General features: G+C 40.2%; 1 protein-coding gene across 1 annotated transcript in view; it reads right to left on the bottom strand.

Moving 5' to 3' along the window:
* LOC100554362 (all-trans-retinol 13,14-reductase) overlaps positions 1-20,270 on the bottom strand; it is a 32,822-nt gene that overhangs the window by 9,029 nt on the left and 3,523 nt on the right. The window contains exons 2-8 of the mRNA XM_003222665.4: positions 12,780-12,962; positions 7,750-7,979; positions 7,022-7,217; positions 5,862-6,059; positions 4,497-4,619; positions 3,834-3,972; positions 1,933-2,042 (exon numbers count right to left, since the gene is read on the bottom strand). Coding sequence (XP_003222713.2) covers positions 1,933-2,042; positions 3,834-3,972; positions 4,497-4,619; positions 5,862-6,059; positions 7,022-7,217; positions 7,750-7,979; positions 12,780-12,962 — 1,179 coding nt within the window. The remainder of the gene's footprint in view (positions 1-1,932; positions 2,043-3,833; positions 3,973-4,496; positions 4,620-5,861; positions 6,060-7,021; positions 7,218-7,749; positions 7,980-12,779; positions 12,963-20,270) is intronic.

Genomic DNA, 20,270 nt, shown 5'->3' with positions numbered 1-20,270 from the left:
AAAGTGGCCTAAATACCCAGAAGAACAGATGGGAACGAATCCAATCTGTTCTTGGGAGCTGAGCAAGATCTGCTGCGATTACTATTTGCATGGCAGACTGGCAACAAATACCAAGTGCCATTGGCTATATTTCATAGAAAGGAACTGTCAAAGTATTAATTACCTAAGAAAACCCTATGAAATGTTCAGGGTTCCCATAAGTTAACAGTGGACGTGATGGCACATACACTCACATAACAAAGGTATTCTTTCATAGCAATGGCTTATAACTGGACTAGTCCTGGTTCCAATTTGTATGGTACATTAAAATATACACCTTGCATGCATTTTGTATATTTTACAAGCATTTGAGCATACAACCTTTTTACCCCCAAAGTGCATTTTATATGATTTGGGGCATTATTTCTGTTTGATGAACTATATCACAAAACTTTATCATAAAATATTTGAGAAGTGAAAGATGTCTCTGTTACTCTGATCTACATATTAGTCTGGGAACTGTGAATCATATTGGTTGGCTCTAAAATGGTGATTGGATAAATTCCTTGAGCAGCCCTTGTTTCGAATCAGGGTGCATCTACACTGTAGAAATAATGCAGCTTGACACCACCTTAACTGCCATGGCTCAATGTTATAGAACCCTGTGATTTGTAGTTTGGTGAGGAATAGTAATCAGAGCAGAAACTACATATGATTTCATACCGTTGAGTCATGGCAGTTAAAGTTGTGTCAAACTGCAGCAATTGTACAGTGTAGATGCACCCTGAGTGAAAGTATAACTTGGTATGAACATTCACACTCTATATTTCAACAATTTGCAAAAACAGTTTGCACAAAGATGTAACTCTTGTGCAGAAAAATGAGGGGAGATATAAAATGAGGCTTCTGTGAAAAATGCAGTGTTTTAGCTCCAAAACAAATTCATCTCCCACAAAATGCATTGTCCCCTGTGTAAACAATAACAAAATTTGACGAGAAATACGTTTTCTGCCTGAAAACAGATACAAACACATTTTCCCAAATGAAAACCTAAATCATGAAGAATTTAATATCTGTTGTCATTTACTATGAGTGTTAGGATATCCTTTTGATAATATTAACAAGTGTTGATTTGTTGTGTGGCTTCCGAGCTGTAGGGCTACATTCTAGCAGGATTTACTCCTGACATTTCACCTGCATATGTGGCTAGCATCTTCAGAGCCCAGAAACCACACAACACCCCAGTGATTCCAGCTGTGAAAGCCTTCTACAATACATTTAACACTTCCCAGCAACAGCCTAACACTAATCACATTTCAAAAGCAAGAGGACAGGTAGGAATGAAATCTTGTTAGTGATAAAACAATAATGTTTTGTAGTCGTTTTTTGCAAATTCACCTTTAAAGCATTTAAAGTCATTTTTGACAGTTATATGCTGCTTTCCTATCAATCCTATGAGTTTTAAAGGGAAATAAAAATAATAAGCCTTTGCAAAGAGTTCCCTTTTCAAATACTCTGATCAGTAACAGTGGCAAATGACTTTCTAAGCATGATGATAAATAATGAGAACAAATACTTTCCAAGAAATAATTTCCCAAGCTCTGACACACCCACACACTGATAGACATACATAAATCCAAATCAGTGGTTCTCAATCTATGGGTCCCCAGGTGTTTTGGTCTACAACTCCCAGAAATCCCAGCCAGTTTACCAGCTGTTAGGATTTCTGGGATTTGAAGGCCAAAACATCTGGGGACCCATAGGTTGAGAACCACTGGTCTAAATCCTTTTATTAGTTCTGATTCAAGTAGAGCCACAGAAAAAATATGATTTGCCTTGAGTCAATACACAATTCAACAAATGATTTGATGGGTCTACTCTAACATCTCTCAACAATAGAAGATCACATCCTCCTTCCAATGTATTCCCTTCTAATAGGTAAAAAAATGATACCAGGGTGCCTGTCTTCATATGTGGGATCCTTGGCTGATGGGAAGGTGATGAACATCATAGGAAGGTTGGTGCTCACTTCTTCTCTAGGTAGGGCAAAATACTTTGTCATCCTGCAAATCAAAAGTTGAAAATATGGAAGCTTATTTACAGTGCACAAGAACAATAGGGGCAGAACCATCTAGGTTGAGGTTATTCAGTGCCAATCTTTTACTTTAATCCCACTTGATCATAAGAACCTCATAACATTAAGAACTTGTACCCCGGCTTTCTTGTTTTCCTTTTTATCATGTCCTTATAGGGCTGAGATATCACCCTTGTTGGGGTGGGCAGGGGGGGAGGGAGAGACAGAAACAGAAAGACATGTAAACCCATATGAGAAAACTTATGACTGCAGAAGTGGGTATGGAGAAAGAATACTTGTTCCTGAGTAGACCCTGCAGAAATATTTGAGGGCCCTTCCCGACATCACCAGAACATGATATTAATATGTGAGATAAACAAACCTGGGACTTCAAAGCAGGCCCCCACACAGACCTGCTGGTCCTGGGCTTTCTTCCCCACTGTCCTCACAGCCTTTTGGTGTCTCAGGATAAAAAGGAGGGTGGATGGGGTGGGGGGGCATCTGCTGCACGTTTTTTTTTAAAATCAATTATGCACTGATGCTTATATGTACACATGTTGATATCCAAATACAAATATGGAGAGATTCCTATGTGTGCATATAAGCATCAATGCATAACGGTGGGATTTTTTTTTAAAAAAAATGCTGCTGGATTTCCCCAACTGCTTATTCACGATCTATTTAGTATAATGAAATTTCAAAGAAAAACACTTTGAGACCTCTAATGGCTCTCTGCTTCTCTGCTCTTGAAACCAGCTGGAAATCAGCTGTGTCCTCATGGGAGCCTGAATAGCTGATCAGCTGTTTGAGGCCTTTTAAAACTGACACTGGTAGGAAGCAGTCTCTACAGGGCATAAAGAGGGAAATTCCAAAGTTTACATGACTACAGGGACAAACAGTCATGGGAAAATCTGTTTTGTTTTTTTGTTTTTTGCCTGGAACTGGGATAAAGGAGAACCTTTTTGAATCGGGGTTTCCTTTCGTTGCTGTGCACATTTAGCACAAATATCATCTGGCCACCCTCTTTTTATCCCGTTCTCTCCCAAATTATAGGCACTGTGTGGAAGTGCCCTGAAATGAATGTGGAGGATGATGATCAAATGTTCACAGGAAGCTTGACAATCCATAATGTATGGCTGTGGTGAAATAGGAGAAGAAAACCCTGTTCTTATTGTAAAAGATCCCTTCACATAAAAGACAGCTCTGTCAGACATACATGACATGATATGGAAATCTTGCAAACTTCCCACCCTAAATGAGGAGGAGCTTAGAAAAAACAACTATAAATTGGAGGGTCAAGTGAGTAGTCAATTTTAGAAGGAATTAGTTACCGGAGTCATTACCCTGAATACCCAGATTGCTATTGTCACCATCACTGCAAGAAGATATTGTTATTCTTCTACCATTGAAAAACACAGGAAAATGTTTTGTGGTTCATCCAAGTGGCTAATTCAGCTATTGCACCTTGGTATTTTGATAAAAATGTTTCCCATCGACTCACCCAGACTCCTTTTCTCTTTCTGATTGTGGCAGTAGATCTAATTGGGCAGTATAGAGGTAGAAAAGTACTTCTAAACATTCCTGGCTAATCTGAATCTCTGTAGCAGCTCCTGTTTTCAACGTGTCCTCTCTTTTTTCTTCTCCTTCCCTCTTGTTATTGCTGTTCTTACCTTCCTCTGATTCTTGCTATCTGCACAACACCCCAAAATATGTGTCACAAAGCAAAACACCATGGAAAATCAGGCTCTTGGTCCTGTGTTTAAAGAAGCATCTTACTTACAGACTGTCTAGATTATTGTGTTGGTAAATCCAGTAGTTGGTTGACTTGAGACCAAGCTCTTCTTTGCTTCCTCGAAGACCCACAAAGACTAGGAAGGAGCCCATCCCAGGCCTGATCATGCCAAGTTGGGACTGAATCTCTGTGTGAATGACAGAAACATAGTGCTGAAATGAACTGGAAACCCAGCCCATAACAAATTACACTCCCCCACAGCTCCACATCATACCCATCTTCACACCACTGTATCTCACAAACAAGACATAATGCCCAACTCCTAAGATTGGTAGCTTAGGGTAGCATAAGCATTTTTTGACAAATAAAGAAGGCAAAAGACCATAGCTTCCATGGTTCCATATAATTGAGGTATGACAGTTTAAGTGGTGTCAAACAGAATTAATTCAACAGTGTGAATGCGCCCAAATAAGTTATTCTCCACCACTAAGAAAACTCAACCTGTTTTTTGGGCAAGAAAAGAAACATGGCGAGAACTGAACTTGCAGCACAGAGTAGCTTCTGAGAAGGAGTAAAAGGCATTATTTCTGGTATTGGCCAGGTCCAGTCCTGTTTAGTTTCAGGGATGGAAATTCCAACAATCAATTTTGCTTTTGTGATTTAAAGAATACTGATTAACTTTGCAGAAGAAAAACATAATGTGTGACTTACCTGGTTTGCTTCTGATCTGAGGAGGCAGCATTTTCTCCAAGGTATTGTAAATGCCAGCATCTGAGATCACCAAAGGAGCATAAACCTTCACCTCTCCATTCTGTCCTTTCTGAACACTCACTCCTGAAAAGGGTAACTGTTTAGCAACAGCACTTAGCACCAAAGAATCAAGAATACCTTAGGGCAGGCAGCAGTAATAAGGTTAGATAGTTTAAATGCCCAAAGTGTCCTCTCTCTAGGTCTATCTAAGCTGATCCCTCTGTGATATAAACTCCTAGGCATGTTTTTCCACCTCTTTCCATTAGACCTCTCTCAGCATTTCCTTAGAATGATGCTTGATCACTTTGAGTAACTTTCCTATTTTAGGATGCATCTATACTGTAGAATTAATGATGTTTGGTACCACTTTAACTTCCATGGCTCAATTCTATAGAATCCTGGAATGTGTGGCTTGTTGATGCACCAGCACTCTTTGGCAGAGAACACTAAAGACTTTGTAAACAACAGCATTAAAACTTGGTAGTAAAAATGGTGTCAAGCTGCATTAATTCTACGCTGTAGATGCACCCATAGAAAGGAATTCTTATCATGAAGATTTTAGTATGTTTCTCAAAGCCATTGGTGTTTTTCCTCCTTAATCAGAATTTCTAACCATTGCACACACACTATCAAGAAGTACCACTTTCAAAACCTTCTATATAAATTACTCCAATCAGGGATTTGCTGCTGATCAAGAGACATATGTGCCAGTCATTCTATGCTTAAGAAGGCCTAGGACATGATAAAACTTTCTTCTCCATTGCCTCATTGGCTATCATCCTAGTCCAGCCTTCTATATGGGACCCCAGTATAGTACACTGCATTATTATCTCTCTTTAACTTCCATGGCAACATCCTATGGAATGCTGGGATTTGTAGTTTAGAGAGAGGATATTTAGAATAATCAGCCAAAGAGCTCTTGAGCTTTATTGGACTACAAACCGCAAATTCCACAAGAGACAGTGTAAAAATGTGGAGCCTCCTGTGGCCTAGGAGATAAAAGCCTCATGACTTGAAGGTTGGGTTGCTGACCTGAAGGCTGCTAGGTTCGAATCCCACCCGGGGAGAGTGCGGATGAGCTCTCTCTATCAGCTACAGCTCCATGCGGGGACATGAGAGAACCCTCCCACAAGGATGGTAAAACATCAAAATATCCGGGTGTCCCCTGGGCAACGTCCTTGCAGACGGCCAATTCTCTCACTCCAGAAGCAACCTCGGTTGCTCCTAACACGAAAAAAAGTGTAAAAATAGTGTAGTGTGATAGGGCTTTTGTTCTAGAGCTCCATTTCTTCTAAATCTCACTTCTAAATTTCTCTTGAGACTCACCAATTGCAGTGCCACTTTCAGAGAGTAAGATTTGAAGCACACGGGCCCTGGTTAGCACAGCACCTCCTGATTGTTCAATGACGGGTATCATGTGGAAAGGAATTTCACTAGATCCCCCTTTTGGATACCATGCTCCACGCTTGTAGTGATGGATCATGAGGAGATTAATCAAGAAACTTGAGTCTTTGGGAGGAACTCCTGTGAATATATTTGGAGAAAGGCGGGGAGAAAAATTGTAAAAAAAAAACTATTGGTGGCTGAAGCAAACAATATTAGAGAGGGTCTTCTTGTAGGCTGATTCCATTGCATTGAAAGAAGGTTGGAATTGCAGTCCAGTAACAGCTGGAGGCAGTTCAGGACAAGATCCTGAGGTGTAAAGATATATCACTAAATAAATTGGGGATTTTTAGGGTTATTACATTTCTCATGTCTAGAATAGTTATGAATGCTAGATAGTGAATAAAGCTATCTTTCAAAGGTATCTTCTGATGATAATCTTTCTTGGAAATTCCTAATGTCCAGAGAGGGCAAAATGTGTTTCACAAAGAAAGGTAAAATGACTGTGAAACATTATATATATGTGAATATATAGTAGGTTACGTGGAAGAATCCCTATTATTACGCACCTCCTATGGACCAGTCAACCATTAATGATAATGTCTTCCCACTCTAGATGCCTCCTGGCCCCCTGGATCCCTGTCTAAGGAAAATTCTTCAAGAACAATGGCATATCAGCTGGAAGGGTTCTTGAATCCCATTCTTCAGATTTGTTTTGCAGAGGATGGTCAGATAGGGAGCCACCCAGCTATTGGAGTGCCCTTGGAACTCAGGTGTTTCTCAGAGATAGGCGGAGGAGCAAGTCAAGGACTTATGCCTGTCTCGGCTAAATCCACACTAGGTTGCTTCCTCGTCTGGCAATTACATAAATTCAATGCAATTAAATAGAATCTAGGTTAAATAAAGTGTCCCTTTCACAATCCAATTATTTGTATCTGATCTCATTGTTCCATGGTAGGCCAGCAAAAAGTAATTAAAAAGGCAAAACCTCCATGGAGAATAATTATGAAAAGCAAGTCAGAGAAGAAATAGTGACACTATTAAAAACTGGGTCATTCTGGGAGAAAATAACCATCAAGTGAGACCCATTACCCCTTCCTCACCATAGAAGAAGTAGCTGAAGATAGTTAGCAGTTCCTGATTGGAGGTCAACTGGGTGGCCATTTTGCTGTGGCTGGAACATGCCAATCTGAAAACAGGAGAGATCCAGTGAATGAGGCCACATCGGATCAGGAACGTAGACAACCATGAGGGTATCATTTTCAGAACAGCCAGCAGAGCCACATGCTTCGATACTACCTTTGAGGGGAGAAATGAATGAGAAGACTTGGTAAAATTGTTTTCACACTTAGGTGAGCAGAAATAGTCAACCTAAATCCATAGGTTTCTATCTGTAATTGTATTACAATGTGAAGGTCTATAGGCATAGTGAAATTACTCTTTCAGTTCTCCATGCTTCCCCACATTTAATTACTTTTTAAAAAAAATCTCAAGTACTTTACTGTACTCTTTGTGAAGAAATTTGCTATTTCTTAGTTATTATCAAAATAACTAAGCATAAAAATTAACAGCATACAGTACATAAAACACATCTATGCGACCATGTTGGATGTTACTTAATTTGACTCTTATTCCTGAGGAACATTGGTCTATTGTAATCTTGTCTTTTTGGATCCAAAATGCTGAAGTGCACCTCTTAAATGCAGCTTAAAAAGTTACCTTTTTGGCCTACAACTCCTAGAATCTCTGTGAGGGTTGTAGACACTGTAGTCTAAAAACAACTTTTCCCCAGCTCTGTGCATAAGTAAGACCTCTTAGTGCTCTCTCTCACCTTTGCTAACCTTATGAACTCTTGGATGCCCTCTTTCTCTTCTGGGAACTGCCTCTCCAACTCCTCACCAAAAGCCTTTTTGCCACAGAAAAGTGTATAATCCTTGTCCCCAATGGTTATGATATCATAGGGATCCTCCAACTGAACCCAGTCGAGCTGCCCATTGGTGAGCTGGTCCATGATTACCCTCAGCATGCCATTCTTGTGCATTTGCCCCACATAATGGATGCCTAAAAAGAGTGAAAAGACCTCCCATAGTCAGACAAAGTAAAGCAGAGATATATTTGGACTACATTTTAAGCAGATAGAGAAACCTTCTTGTTTAACTTTTTGACTTGGTGCATTTATCAAGTTTTCCACCATAAAAAAAATGAAAGAAAAGAAGGACATCTTGGGCAACATGCAGTTAGTGGCTAAGGCAGGGGTTGGCTCTTTTTGGACAAGGTGGAAGGAAGGAACCCTATGTACAGTGATCAAAACCCCAGTCCAGAAGAACTGTTGCTGCTGTTGCTGTTGATGCGGAAGGGACATTGGAAGGAAGCAATGGAGACACAGATATAAATGGTCTGGTTTCTGAGGGGAAGGAAAAGGAAAATGTACTCCACTTTTGAGTGCACTACTGTGTCTTCCCTCATGAGTTGAGGCTGGCTTCTTTTTCCCCCTTTCTGTCTCCTCTCCAACAGCAGCAACAGCATCCCTGTGTGGGGCTTGAAAACTGCCTGGTTGGAAGGAGAACCTGTGCTCATGAGGCATTATGCTCAGCCTGGCTGACATAAGATCCACTGGATGCCGATAAACTGCCGGGCCCAATTCAAGGTGCAGGTTTTGACCTATAAAGCCCTATACGGCTCGGGCCCTACCTATCTCCATAATCGCATCTCCTCCTATGAGCCAGTGCGGACCTTGAGATCATCCGGGGAGGCTCTTCTCGCGCTCCCACCACCGTCTCAAGTGCGGCTGGTGGGGACGAGAGAACGAGCCTTCTTGGCAGTGGCCCCCCGGCTCTGGAATGCATTGCCAAAAGAGATCAGTCAATCCCCTACATTATCCAATTTCCTTAAGGAACTGAAGACCTGGTGGTGTCGGCAGGTTTTTGAGTAATTACATTGGAATACGCCAATTTCTGGGCCTGAATATATTGCACAAGATTTCCCTAACTTAAAATGATATATTTTAATATATTGGGTTTATGGTTCCCGTCCCCTTGATCTGGTCATTAGGCTTGTCCGATCGATGGAAAAAATGTTTCAATTCTCGTTTCTAAAGTAGGGGGTGCCGGCTCTTCGATATAGAAATTATTTCTTAATTTTTCACCCAAAATTTTCGGATATTTCTGAAAATTCGTAATGTTTCTAAAATGTTTCTAAAATGGCGGACGTGCATGCGCAATCGCCAAAAAAACAGGAAACCGGGGGGGGACATTTCTGGGGGTCTCCCGCCCTCATTTCTTGAGCTATTCTCATCAAATTTGGTACAGTGGGAGAACACATTCCACACTCTTTGCTCAACAAATTGCAGAATGTTTCCTGTCTCCTATGATTTTTGGCGAATTTTCATAACTTTTTATAATACACTATTTTTCAATATTTGAAGAAACCTGTTCCTGGTTTTAAAGTCTTATTTCCTGTTCAATTGGGTTCTTATCACTGTAAAAGTCCCTCTTCTACTTGTGTAGACTTTGGATTAGAAATGCAGCACACGCCAAGCAATGCCTTGACAGGATTGGCAACGTCCTTTGGAAACTATAAATTGCTGTGGACCCTCTATTGAATCAAATCAATGTCTGACTTTGTGATTGCAGAAATAAAACTCAGCCCAAGGCTTGGGAATAGAAATGGAGCGTGAGGGAAGCAATGCCTTGGCGGGTGCCCCACGTCCTTTGGAAACTATTTCTTCCAATGTACCCTTTAGGTTTGAAAACAATGTGTGTCTTTGTGATTGCTGCAATAACACTCAGCCCGGGGGCTTGGGATTACAAACGGAGCGGGAGGGAAGCAATGCACTTGCAGGAACGCAGACGTCCTTTGGAAACTATTATTTTCAAGTTCCCCCCCTTTCAGGATTGCAAAGAAGGGCTGATGTGGTGATTGCTAAATTCCAAAAAAGAAAACAGAAAGGCAAAGGGACTCCCTCTGGAGTAGAAATGTAAAGCACCCCAAGTTCTGCACTTGTTCCCTAAAAGTTCCCTAAAGCCACAGCAAGGACTCTGCCACAAGCCCCAAGCCAATTTTCCCCCAAAAAAACACAATATCGAACCAGCAACAACAGACAGACACTCTACCCCCTATAGCCAGAACAGTCACTTAGCCCTCTCTCCCCCAAGCAAGCAAGCAGCTTCCCAGCGCTCGCGAACCACCCTCTCTCCTCGGTATCCTAGCCCAGAATGGCTTGGCTCAGTTGGGGAGGGGATTTTTATAGAGATCCTCCACGTGGACGCGGAGGACGCTAGCCCCCACCTTTTTCAGCCATCGTGGAAGTCTCTGATTGGCCAGGGAGTGGTAGCCATGTTAGGCTGCGCTAGGCTCCCATTCATGTTAGGTTGCAGAAACAAAAAAAAAATAAAAAAAAATTTGGAAGGAAAAAATTTAACGAAAATTTAAAGAAACAATTAGAGAATGGGCCAATGATGGTTCGAATTACATTGCCAGTTGCGCCCAGGGAAAACGTTTCAATACTCGTTTCAAAAAACGAGAACAATCCGAAATAATTACAAAACGAGAAACATAACGAAAATTTGGACAACCATACTGGTCATATAAGTGTTATTTATTGTTATAACTGTATTATTTTACTTTGCTTAATAATGTGTTATTATGTTGTTAAGTAATGTTTGTGTGGTTTTTATGACTGGAAACCGCCCTGAGTCCCATCCAGGAGATAGGGCGGTATATAAATAAATTATTATTATTATTATTATTATTATTATTATTATTATTATTATTATTATTATTATAAGATCTCAGCCATTGTTGTGTCAGAGGCATCAGACCACACAACGTACAGATATAATGTTCCCACTGGGCCGTTGGTTCTGTGATTTGTACACCATCCAAGGCCTATAGTAATTTGATAGATTTTGAAGTGTGGGCACTGCCCATTGCTATGCCACCTAAACAAGTTTTTTTTAAAAAAGGAAGCTATGGTGATATGATGATGATGATGATGATAATGTTGTTGTTGTTGTTGTTGTTGTTGTTGTTGTTGTTGTTATGTTTATTTATATCCCAATTTTTACTCCCTACAAAGGAGACTCAAAGCAGTTTACATATATCTGTATCTCTTTTTTCACTCCTCTCCTCTCCCCAGGCAGAGCTTTCCAAACTTTGTGTCAAAATACATTAATGTGTTAGCTACAGTGTTTAGATGCGCCACACAAATAGAGTGAGAAATGGCAAAAATCTTGGCAATGTATATTGTTATCTTACAAATAATGCATAATGTTGTGACTCTATACAGCTTGATATTACACTTTATGTATGTGTCCATATCTCTTATAAGGGGTTAGTTTAATCTCCAGTTTATGAGTAAAACTAAATTACTATGTCACAAAATGATGCATGACTTAAAAGTGTATCACAAACATGAAATGTTTGGAAAACCCTGCTCTAGGGAGACAGAAATCACACACTCAGGCATTCTCAAGAAATAATTTTTGGACAGCAACAACATATTCAGACATTCAGCAATTAGAGTAAATGTGGGAAGAGACAAGTTGTGGTGGTCCTTGTATGGGCAGCGACAATCTGAAGAAAGCCTTTTTTATACAGGGATTTTCTATGTGATGGAAAACCCTGTACAGAGTAGGCTTTCCCCTTCAGAAAGTAGCTGTCCCTATTAGGAGAGCAATTATAGACAGCGGAGTTTGTTTGCATTCTCTAGTCCTTGCATGTTTACTTTAACAGGATTACCAGATCTCTGAATAGGGTCAGAGAGAACAAGCTTCAGTGATTTCTATCTAATGGGACACAGTTCTACATGCAAGGTCAAGGCTGTCCTTATCACAAAATTTGGAATTACAGTAAGACTTCCATCTCCATGAGGGATAGGTTCCCAGTTCAGCCATGATCACCTGAAGCCACAGATGTAACCAAATACTATTAAATAACATGGGCACCAGTCCAAGCATATCATAAATTTGTGCTGTAGGACTTAAGATACTCAAAGAGGTATCTAGGAATTTGCTAGGTTCCCCAAAACAACATAGAGTCTCCTGGGAGACCTGGTAAATTCCAATGCTTTTTCTCTAGGTGCAGGTGTGTGAAATTGCAAATAGGTGTTCAGTGGTTACAGGTTCTTATTGTACATCATTCACAAAAACATAACCTTGCTAGAAAAATCCACCTCTCCACTTCAGCTTCTGTGAAAATTGTAACTACTCTCAGACAAAATACTTGAAAATGGGGACATCATTGTCTTTTTAAAAAATGTCCTAATCCTTCATCTCTATGAGCCCTCCTTCTATTAAATTGCTGTTTCTAGATATGGTAGACAGAGGTCTCTAGTGCTACTCTATTTGTAGTGTTGCATGTTTCAGATCCCATACAAAGAAAGCTTTCATCTCAGCTGGCATTTAGGACTTTGCATTTGCTCCAACAGTGCTTTGTATCAAGGACTGTTCACATCATTTGATCCCTGTCTGAACATGCAAAGAGTAAGGTATCTGACGGAAAACTAGATTCTTTTCCAATATCTAGCGGTAGGTAATATCTTCCATACAAGTAGAATAATAGCTCACTTTGGATTTTACTCTATCTTTTAAAGCAGCTATTCAGAGTGCAGAACTCTTTCACCAAAATAGATTCTGCACCTTGGATGTCTTAAAGCCTGTAGCAGGTTTACTACCCAACTGCTATGGGAGCCACTGGCAGCACTTTGTTCTGCAACTGTGGGCAGGTCAGATGATATTGCAATTTGTAAGGAATATGACCTATTTGGCCTGCCTTGGGTCTTGATGTGCAGCAATACACCAAAGCAGTTGAGTAGGGTTTTTTTCTTAAACTAATTCATTTTGTTCTAATATTAACCCTTACCAACATCAAACTCAAAGCCTCTCTCCTGAAAGGTGTGGCAACATCCTCCAGCCTTGCTGTGCTGCTCTAGCACCAAAACCCGTTTTCCTGCCTTGGCCAAGACAGCTGCCACAGACAGACCTCCGATGCCGCTTCCAATAACAATCGCATCTAAGTTGGAGGGCACTCTATCTGCAGAAAAACCTAGGAAAAAAAGGAGAAGGAAGTTGAGACTCAAAAGCGCACAATTTTTAAAGGATGAAATTCATTTCAGTCTGGACCGATTGGTTTATCTGTAATACCTGTAAATCACCTATGGATAATATGGTCCTCTACATGTATAAAACAGAGTTATTTATCTATTCAATCTGGTCAATACAAAAGGGGGGAAATAGCATTTGAGTTCATTTGTGGAGAATAAAGGTCTGTAGCCACTCTAAACACCTTCGCAGAAGCATACGAGAAGCTCGGCCTCCCATTGAACATCGAGAAAACCAAAGTGCTCTTCTGACAGGCACCAGCTAATCCCTCTGCAATACCAGGAATACAACTTAATGGTGTAACATTAGAAAATATCAACCATTTCTGCTACCTTGGCAGCCACCTCCCCAGAAAAGTCAACATCGACACTGAAATACAACACCGCTTGAGCTCTGCGAGTGCAGCATTTTTCCGAATGAAGTAGAGAGTGTTTGATGATCAGGACATCCATAGATATACCAAGGTGCTTGTTGATAAAGCCATTCCCCTCCCAACCCTGCTCTACGCCTACAAAATGTGGACGGTCTACAGACATCACACTCAACTCCTGGAGCGTTTCCATCAGTGTTGCCTCAAAAAAATTCTGCAAATCTCTTGGGAAGACAGGCAGACAAATTTCAGCGTGCTGGAAGAAGCAAAGACCACAAGCACTGAAGCAATGCTCCTACGCCATCAGCTCCGCTGGACTGGCCACGTTGTCTGAATGCCCGATCACCATCTCCCAAAGCAGTTGCTCTACTCCAAACTCAAGAATGGGAAACGTAATGTTGGTGGGCAGGAAAAAAAAAGATTTAAAGATGGGCTTAAAGCCAACCTTAAAAACTGTGGCATAGACACTGAGAACTGGGAAGCCTTGGCCCTTGCGTGCTCTAACTGGAGGTCAGCTGTGACCAGCAGTGCTGCGGACTTTGAAGAGGCACGAATGGAGGGCTTAAGGGAGAAACATGCCAAGAGGAAGGCATGTCAAGTCAACCCTGACCGGGACCGCCTTCCACCTGGAAACCAATGTCGTCACTGCGGAAGAACATGCGGGTCAAGAATAGGTCTCTTCAGCCACCTACGGACCCACTCTCAAGACCCCACAACTGAAGACCATCATCCTTGGCCTACGAGGGATCGCCTAAGTAAGTAAGTAAGTAAGTAAGTAAGGAAAATATACCAAAATGCATTAATGTCTTCATATTTGTAATGGAAATAGTTTAAAGTCAATTAATTGTTGAAAAATATGAAACTGAAATATTTTCCATTCCTTGTGTACAACTAAGTTTTTAAAATGAGAAAATCAGTTCCATATGGAGTTCTATGAGAGTGTAGCCTCTAATGAAAAAATCTCATCTCTTGTGACCATGGATTGAATTGATCTCACTGGTAAAGCCCACAAGCTGGATCTTTGAAGCTGATAAACATTTGTAATTTTCTTCTGTTCTGCTTCCATGGGGTTACAAGTGGTATTATGTTCCTTTCCTTAATGCACTTTTTATTATCCTCATAACCCTTGAAGTTGGCTATATTGAAAGAAATAGACTAGACCAGTGGTTCTCACCCTGTGGGTCCCCAGATGTTTTGGCCTACAATTCCCAGAAATCCCAGCCAGTTTACCAGCTGTTAGGATTTCTGGGAGTTGAAGGCCAAAACATCTGGAGACCCACAGGTTGAGAACCACTGACCTAATCAAATTCTTGATTCTGGTTCAAGATAATTATTTTACAATGCTGCCTTTATCTGGAGCTGGCCTAACAAGCTGGGTACTGCAAAGGATGGAACAATGATGGGATGTGAAAGAAAAGGAAGAAATTCCTTTTACTTTTTCTCCTATTCATTTAATCGAAATATCTTGTTCTTTCTGTTGAACTCAGGGAAAGTTTTTGAATGATGTTTATCAGAAAGTGAACTCGGTTGTCTCTAATCCCTAGTTGTATCTTTCAGCTACATCCTTTGAACCAATTGTTTTGATAGCATGCCTGGCTACATACATTGCAAGAGATCTGGGCAAGGTATGCCTTTATAGCCATATATTTCAAAGGTCATCCTGTCCTAAAAGCAACATATACCAGTCCTATAAATCATTTAGTGATTTGTCTTACAGAATTGCTAAATCAATTAGTAACATAAATCAATTAGTGACTTGTCTTGCAGGATCACTGAATGGTTGTTTAAAAAAATGGAACTGGAATGGAGTGGACTTAGAGGTGTGGAAAAAGGAAGTTCATGGTAATGATCAAGATAGATGCCTCCATTCCTCACAAACCTTTATGGAAGTCTCCTTTGTATTTTTTGCTATTTACTCCCCAGGAAAACAATTCTGGATTTAGCTCATATGGTACTTGTCAGTGAGAAAAGAAATAGTTCCTGATCTAAAGTGTTCCAGGTATAAAGTTTGGTATAAAGAGAAAAGTTCCAGGAAGGACTGGCTGCTTTAATGATAAGCAGCAATGAATCCTGAAGCATTTTAAGGAAAAGCATGTTAATATAAACGTATTATAACCACAGACTGGAATGGCTCTCTCCCTGGAAACTTTTATAAATAGGAACGTTGTTTTTCACCATTTAGTTCTCCAAAGAAACAATTAGTATTGCTAACAATTTTTTGCACCGTAACAAAGTCTCTGAAAACTACTCTTTGAAGGCTATTCATACTGCAGGACTTGCTCTGCAAAAGAAAGAAAATGTTTTTGTGCAGAAAGAAGCATCAATTTTGTATGGAAATCAGTATTTTTGCATAGATAATATTGTTTCTGTGCAAAAAAGCCTCTTTCTTCACAAATGTAATGTGCAAATTTTGCATAGTGAGCCTCTAGCTATAGCAATACTGTGCAGGAAAAAATCTTTAGCACAGAAAAGGATATTTTCTCTGCAAAATAGCCATGTGCAAATTTTTTATACTATAAATTCTGAGCTGTAAAGATTCTTCTCAGTCCAGGATTCTCCTTGTCAGGGCTGCCTGACACTCCAGACACGGGTTTTTTTCCCCTAAATATTCTCAAATATTCTTTCCATCCCTAATTATAAGTATGTTGTTTCTCTTAGAGGAATGAATGCTGTATGGCAAAGTTCAATTAAACATGCTGTTGCAACATGACTTTTTTTTGCAACTCCTCGTGCTGAACCCCACTATATCCCCTCCCACTGCCAATCAAAGTGAAGAAAGAAGCACCCAGTTGATTTAATTGTACAATCTTTGTTTGGGGACACAGAGTGAGAACAAACAATAAAGTGACAACCATACTGCTGCTTGCCAGGGTGATAATAATAATAATAATCATCATCATCATAGAATCATACAAATAGTAGAGTTGGAAGAGACCTCATGGGCCATCCAGTCCAACCCCCTGCCAAGAAGCAGGAAATCGCATTCAAAGCACCCTCAACAGATGGCCATCCAGCCTCTGTTTAAAAGCTTCCAAAGAAGGAGCCTCCACCACGGCCTGGGGGAGAGAGTTCCACTGCCGAACAGCTCTCACAGTGAGGAAGTTCTTCCTGAGGTTCAGGTGGAATCTCCTTTCCTGTAGTTTGAAGCCATTGTTCCGTGTCCTAGTCTGCAGGGCAGCAGAAAACAAGCTTGCTCCCTCCTCCCTATGACTTCCCTTCACATATTTGTACATGGCTATCATGTTTCCTCTTAGCCTTCTCTTCTGCAGGCTAAACATGCCCAGTTCTTTAAGCCTCTCCTCATAGGGCTTGTTCTCCAGACCTTTGATCATTTAATTATTATTATTATTTATTATTATTATTATTATTATTATTATTATTATTATTATTATTCCCATCTGTATTTTATGTTTTTATGAATGTCTAATGTAATTTAATAACTTTTTAATTGATTCACAATGTATTGTACAATTTTATATATGTGTTTTATTGTAAGCTGCCCTGAGTCACCTATTGGGTGAGAAGTGTGAGATATAAATATTATTATTATTAATTCATTTCTATCCTGCTTTTCTCCCGTGGGTGGGATTCGAAGAGGATCTGAGGGGTTTCATGCATACAATAGGGCATAGATTTTAAGAGCAAGTGAGCAAGATGTCATCCTGGCAGGCAAGAAAAGTAGCATACCCTCTAATTGTCTCAATTTAAGCAGATTAGCCACAATCAGTTGTTCACCCTGCCGATTTCACAGCTGTTTTGAAAAGGTCCCACTTTCCCCCTGCTTTTTCAGTTACACAACGGATTCAATTGATTCAGCTCTAAGTTCAAAGTATAAAGTACAGATTGATCCATTATCTGAAATGTCTGGGCTCAGAAATGCTTTGGCTTTCAGAATCATTCAGTGCATAATATAGGTATTCAAAAATACCCAAGTCTAAGCATGAAATTCATATATGCTTCAAATACACTTTTCATACATAACCTGAAGGTAATTTTATACCTTCAATTGTTTTGTGCATGAAACAAATGTATGTGCATTAAATCACCAGAAAGCAAATGAGTCCTTCTCTCAACCATCCATGTGGACATTTTAGGATTTTAGAATATTTTGACTTGTGGAATTGCAGACAAGGATGCTCAACATGAACACAATTAAAGTACAATGATTCCACATTGACTACCATGGTGACATACTATGGAATCCTGGGGTTTGTATTTTCATGAGGCAGCACAACAGTGGTGCTCAACATTAGGTTGGGACTTCTTGGAGATGCATTCACCTCCAAGAAGTCCCAGCCAATATGTCCAAAATCAGGAATTCTGAGTATTGGAGTCTAAAACATCTGGAGGACCAAATATTGAGTGCCATACACTAGAGCTTATTGGAGAAGAATTATAACAACTCCTACTTAAACTGCAAATTTCATAGGCTATTGCCTCGGCAGTTAAAGTGGAACCATAGTATTACAAATGTGGAAGGTGAAAGGGCTCTAGGAAACCCGAGCACCTGCTCTGACTATTGATGAGTAACTTCAGGTTATTTCCTGCTCCAATCTCAATGGGTTATTTGTCTTTGATTTGGACTGGACAGTCAAAGAGAGGTAAAGCATTTGGTTGACCTATTTGGGATATAGGTTGAGCATCCTTTATCCAGCATTCTGGAATCTGAAATACTCCAAAAGCAAAAACAGTCTATGTGGGTTGCTATGGTAAGATACTTTCTGATGGTTAATGTACACAAACAGTGTTTCATGCACAACATTATTTAAAATATTGTGTATGAAATAACCCTTTGTCCATATGTTTAAGGTGAATATGATATATAGAAAGATTTTTGTTTTTAGGCTTGGGTTCCATCTCTAAGATATCTCATTATGTCTATATATGCAAATGCAGGCATACCAAAAATAGAAATCACAAACACTTCTGATTCCCATTATTTTGGATAAGGGATACTCAAAGTATGTCAGTTACTCTGGAGAACCAGGATGACCTTATCTAGAGATATTATCAGAGTTTGACTGCATGAATACATAATAATAATTTTAATAACAACCTTGTGTATGTTTTCAATTGGAATGATAGAATCATGAAGTTGAAAGAGACCACAAGTGCCATCCAGTCCAACTCCCTGTTTGAAATTGTCTATGTTTTAACTTTTGTGAGTGACCTTGAGTCCCAGTATAGGAGGACAGATGGGATACAAATGCTACAACAACAACAGATTCTAATGCTTTTTATAAGTTGAGCAGGCCATGACAGGCGCTATAGTTAGTAGTTGCATCCTAGTTCCCACAGTTCTTTCCTTCCTCTTCCACAAATGAGCTTAGGCTATGAAAGCTTCAGATTGCCTTTGTTTATTTTGCCAAGACAGGAGTGGAGAAGTGAGGCCCTCGGGCAGCATTCCTACATTTTCTGTGTTGTTTTTGTGGCCCTCAAAGTCTCCAAACTTCCATATTCCCCCTCCGCACAGTAGCTTCCATTTCCTGGAAGCCTTTCGCCTTATAGTTTGCAACCACCCCAGACAATACCTCCTAACATTTCAAATGAATACTGGGCTAGAAGTGAGAGAGGATGCAGCAGTGTGTTTTTGCCCAAATCTACTGGGAAGGGAAGGATTTCCACCTCTCCTCTCTGAGCTGTAAAGTAGATTTACACTTTGAACTCAGTTTGCAGCAACTGAAGAATGCTGATAAGAGTGGGAGCAGGAGAGAGAATCTGGGGCATTTTAAAAGCAGCTGAAAAAGTGGCACGACAAAGGATTATTTGGGACTGTTCCTGACAAATTGGGGCAGTTGGAGGACATGCCACACTATTTAACATAATATCCCACATTTTTTGAAAGCCCATGTGGACTTCTAATTACTTCTGGTCTTTTGTTTGGTTTGATTTGAGTTTTGATCACTCCCCAGAATATCCTTAGGCAGAATTTCACAAGGACAGAAAAATGACTCAATACAGAGTAAAAGGTAAAGGTAAAGGTTTCCTCTGACGTTAAGTCCAGTCACGTCTGACTCTGGGGGTTGGTGCTCATGTCCATTTCTAAGCCGAAGAGCCGGCGTTGTCTGTAGACCCCTCCAAGGTCATGTGGCCGGCATGACTGCATGGAGCATCGTTACCTTCCCGCCAGAGCGGTACCTATTGATATACTCACATTGGCATGTTTTCGAACTGCTAGGTTGGCAGGAGCTGGAGCTAACAGCGGTCGCTGACGCCGCTCCCGGGGTTTGAACCTGGGACCTTTCGGTCTCCAGCTCAGTGCTTTAACACACTTCGCCACCGGGGCGAATACAGAGTACAAGAAGTTAAAATCCATTTCCTGCAGGGCTAGCAAACTAAAATCTGACATGATAAAACATCAGGGGAGGTAAAGAAAGTGGGAGGCGGGGGTAAATTGGGAAACTGGAACCAAGTTACATGTGTTAAGATTATACAAGTGTTCCAGTTAATATGTGCTAGGCAGAACTCAGAAAATATCCTTTTGTGGACTACTAATACTGAAATTTATTTATTTATTCATTTATTTGTTAGACTTGTATACCGCTACTCCCAGTTTGGCTCGGAACGGTTTACAGAAATAGATTAAAACAATACACTTAGCATTAAAATAACAATAAAAACAATAAAAACAACAATAAAAACAGACATAGCCTCAAATTCCTCAGCTAAACTTGGCTGTTCTGGCTGGAGGACTCAGAGAGTAAAAATTTCCTTTCGTAACAGAAGAATGAAACCAGAAAATGAAAAATTCTTCAGCACATCACTGTCTTGCAAATGAAAACCAAAAAGTACACACTCTCCTCTCCCTGGGTTCCTTTTCAACAAGATTGCAGGACATAAGTTTTTTCGTATTCCAAGGGGTGGGTCCAATCAAATTACAAG

The sequence above is a fragment of the Anolis carolinensis genome, chromosome 6, assembly GCF_035594765.1.
Source record: "Anolis carolinensis isolate JA03-04 chromosome 6, rAnoCar3.1.pri, whole genome shotgun sequence".
In the NCBI taxonomy this organism is placed as follows: domain Eukaryota; kingdom Metazoa; phylum Chordata; class Lepidosauria; order Squamata; family Dactyloidae; genus Anolis; species Anolis carolinensis.
Note: the sequence above shows the minus strand (reverse complement) of the source record. Positions and strands in the feature narration are given on the sequence as shown.